Here is a 2785-nt window from a genome sequence, read left to right as displayed (position 1 = left end):
AACGGTTTTTTTTTTAGTTTATGTAAAGTACAGTTTTTATGGAAGGTACATGCACACTTGGCGCCTTTTTTTTACCTTTTTTTTTTTAAAAAAAAGGTAATTTTGTTAAGATAATGTCTAACGGGAATATACGCTAAGGGAAAATTTAAATTAGTTGAATATGTATCTATTCTGTTAATTCGGTTATCATCATTTCATACATGTTTGGCAAGATGCAAGCATAATAAATATTGTTGCGAGATTAAACATCAAAAAGAAGATCCTTTTTTTGTCTTATTTAAAGTCGAACTTGATTTTTGTCCGGGATGAAAATTTCTATGATTATATATATGAAAAATGAAAAATGTTTAATGTATTTGATTCATAATTATGCGTTTAATACATTAATGAATATATGTATATATACATATACATATATTATATATATATATATATATATATGCGTATTGTGCTATAATTTCATTTATAAAAATATAAAATACTGATAAGAACACAATTAAATAGTTTAAGTTAGACTGATCTAAAACCAATTACTATAATATTCTGGAGTAATAAAAGATCACATGTATATATGTTTGTATATATGTATACATACATATATACATACATATAAATATATAAGATATATAAAAAAATCGTTACACGCTCGTGTGTATCAAAACATTGCAAAACATCAATAATTAGAAAGCGAGTTATAAATATTTATTAATACCGCGCGAATCATTTAATAATTATATTCTTAACATTACTTATTTTTTTTTTAGTATCAGCATCTTGAATTTCGATGTAGTTGTTAAACTACTTTAGGAAGATTCAAACTTGAGTAAAGTTTGTTGCCGTTTTTCTCAATCCGGCCTTCGTGTCATGAATTCATGATAACATTGTTGTAAATTATTATTATTATTATTATGTTTAAATTTAATAGGTATTTAATTTATTTGACTGTTCTCTCTAATCAAATATCATTACAATTCAGTAAGAGTATTCACTGATGTCCGAAGACGAGATTTAGCAATATAATCGTTATGTTCTTTGTTGGTTCCAGCATTATTCATTCGACAGACAATCTCATCTTTCAAAGTTGCAAGCACTCTACGATCTTGTTTGTTGTGAACTGGTGCGTTTTGGAGAGCTTCCTGAACGTCCAATAGAGCATCTTCGAACATGCCTAGATCTACGCGCGCTTTAGCTCTAGCGTAGAACGCTTCATAAGAAATGGGTCGGATGCTAAGAGCTTCGTTAGCGAGTTCAATAGCTTCGGTACATTCCTGTTAAAGAATCACGTTATTGTTCGTAAAAGTAATATAAATTTGTCATTGTAAACAATTAGGTCTATGTATAAACATCTAAAAAATTAGATTACTAACGTTCATCTTGCGTTTGCATCGACTCAGATTTAGAAGGAAGTTCATATGAAGTTGTGTAAAAGTTTGAAGCATCATATGACTTTGCTCCTGTCCTTGGCAATCTTCTTCTGGCGAAGTTGGGAATTTTCTAAGAGCATATGCATATCGATGCGATGCTTCTTTCAGTCTATTCTTTCGATATAAAACATTGCCATCTTCCAAAAGTTTATTTAGTAGAATTATTAAGACGTCTGGTTTTCCCGCTGCCATGGCCCATGTAGCGGGACCTAATTTAGCACCACGACGTAAGAAGCATTGAACTACTGGTATATTGCGACATCCGATTGCTCGGTCTAGAGGTCGCATACCGTGGAGATCAACATGTTCCACCGCGGCTCCTTTCTCAAGTAACAGTTGTACTAGCTTTGGATTACCCTGTATATATTTTGGTAAACATCAGATCGCGAAAGTAATACTCGATAACATGGGTTGTGCATACGAGAGAAAGATTTACCTGGAATGCAGCTAAATCCAAAGGAGTTCTACCAGAGTTGTCACTTGTATTGATATCAGAACCGCGATCGAGCAACATTTGTACGGCAGTTATGCGTCCCCTGACGCAAGCCCAACTGAGAGCGGTGAGTCCCTCCTTGTCTTTTGTTTTTAAAATTGATCCTTTATCGAGGAATAGCTCAAGTAGATTAATGTGACCTTCGCATGCGGCCAACATTAAAGCAGTACGTCCAGCGAGATCACGTTGTTCTAGAAGTGATATAGTTTCGTCCGATATTGTATCGATACTGCTGGACAAATTTCCTATGAAATGATGTAACAATCATATAACTGTTCTTATACATAATTGACATAATCGGATACATAATAATTTGAGGAAGATCTCAAGTTGTTTAAAAAGGGAAAAACGAACCTTGCAAAAGGCGTTCAGCGGTACCCCAATGTCCCTCTCTGGCGGCGAGCATGAGAGGAGAAAGGCCTTTCGCGTTTACAACTAGAGGATTGGCACCGCGAGCTAAAAGCGCAGAAACCGTTGCAGTCGAACCGTTTGCAGCAGAGATTGTTAGAGCAGTCTCGCCTATCAATGTATCGGGACGATCTATGATCACTTCTGCCATATCCAAAAGATACTCTACAACCGCTTCATGACCTTGTGACGCAGCCGCGACAATGGCTTGTTGGGCGGCTTCTTCTCTACTTATTTCTAAAACGCCACTTTCTGCTTTACTTTCACTGGTTGGTATCCAATCGCAAGCAAGAAGATATCCAACCACGGATAATCTTCCGTGTCTTGCCGCATGCACCAGAGAACATTGGCCGGCCATATCTACATGTCCTAATGAGGCTCCAGCGGCGGCCAATCTGTTAAGTACAGATATAACAATAAATAAACAACCACATTATTCAATATACATATATATACAGGG

The 2785-nt window shown here is 35.4% G+C and overlaps 1 protein-coding gene across 2 annotated transcripts in view; it reads right to left on the bottom strand.

The window, feature by feature from the left end:
• Positions 1-654: 654 nt before the first annotated feature.
• Positions 655-2785, bottom strand: part of rols (zinc-RING finger and ankyrin repeat domain-containing protein rolling pebbles) — a 42377-nt gene continuing 40246 nt past the window's right edge. For both annotated transcript variants that reach the window (XM_018520744.1, XM_018520746.1), the window contains 4 exons: positions 2272-2720; positions 1861-2162; positions 1368-1781; positions 655-1268 (listed from right to left, as the gene is read on the bottom strand). In XM_018520744.1, coding sequence (XP_018376246.1) covers positions 966-1268; positions 1368-1781; positions 1861-2162; positions 2272-2720 — 1468 coding nt within the window. In that variant the 3' untranslated portion in view covers positions 655-965. The remainder of the gene's footprint in view (positions 1269-1367; positions 1782-1860; positions 2163-2271; positions 2721-2785) is intronic.

This window comes from Trachymyrmex cornetzi, unplaced genomic scaffold (assembly GCF_001594075.2).
Source record: "Trachymyrmex cornetzi isolate Tcor2-1 unplaced genomic scaffold, Tcor1.1 scaffold922, whole genome shotgun sequence".
NCBI classification, from domain to species: Eukaryota; Metazoa; Arthropoda; class Insecta; order Hymenoptera; family Formicidae; genus Trachymyrmex; species Trachymyrmex cornetzi.
Note: the sequence above shows the minus strand (reverse complement) of the source record. Positions and strands in the feature narration are given on the sequence as shown.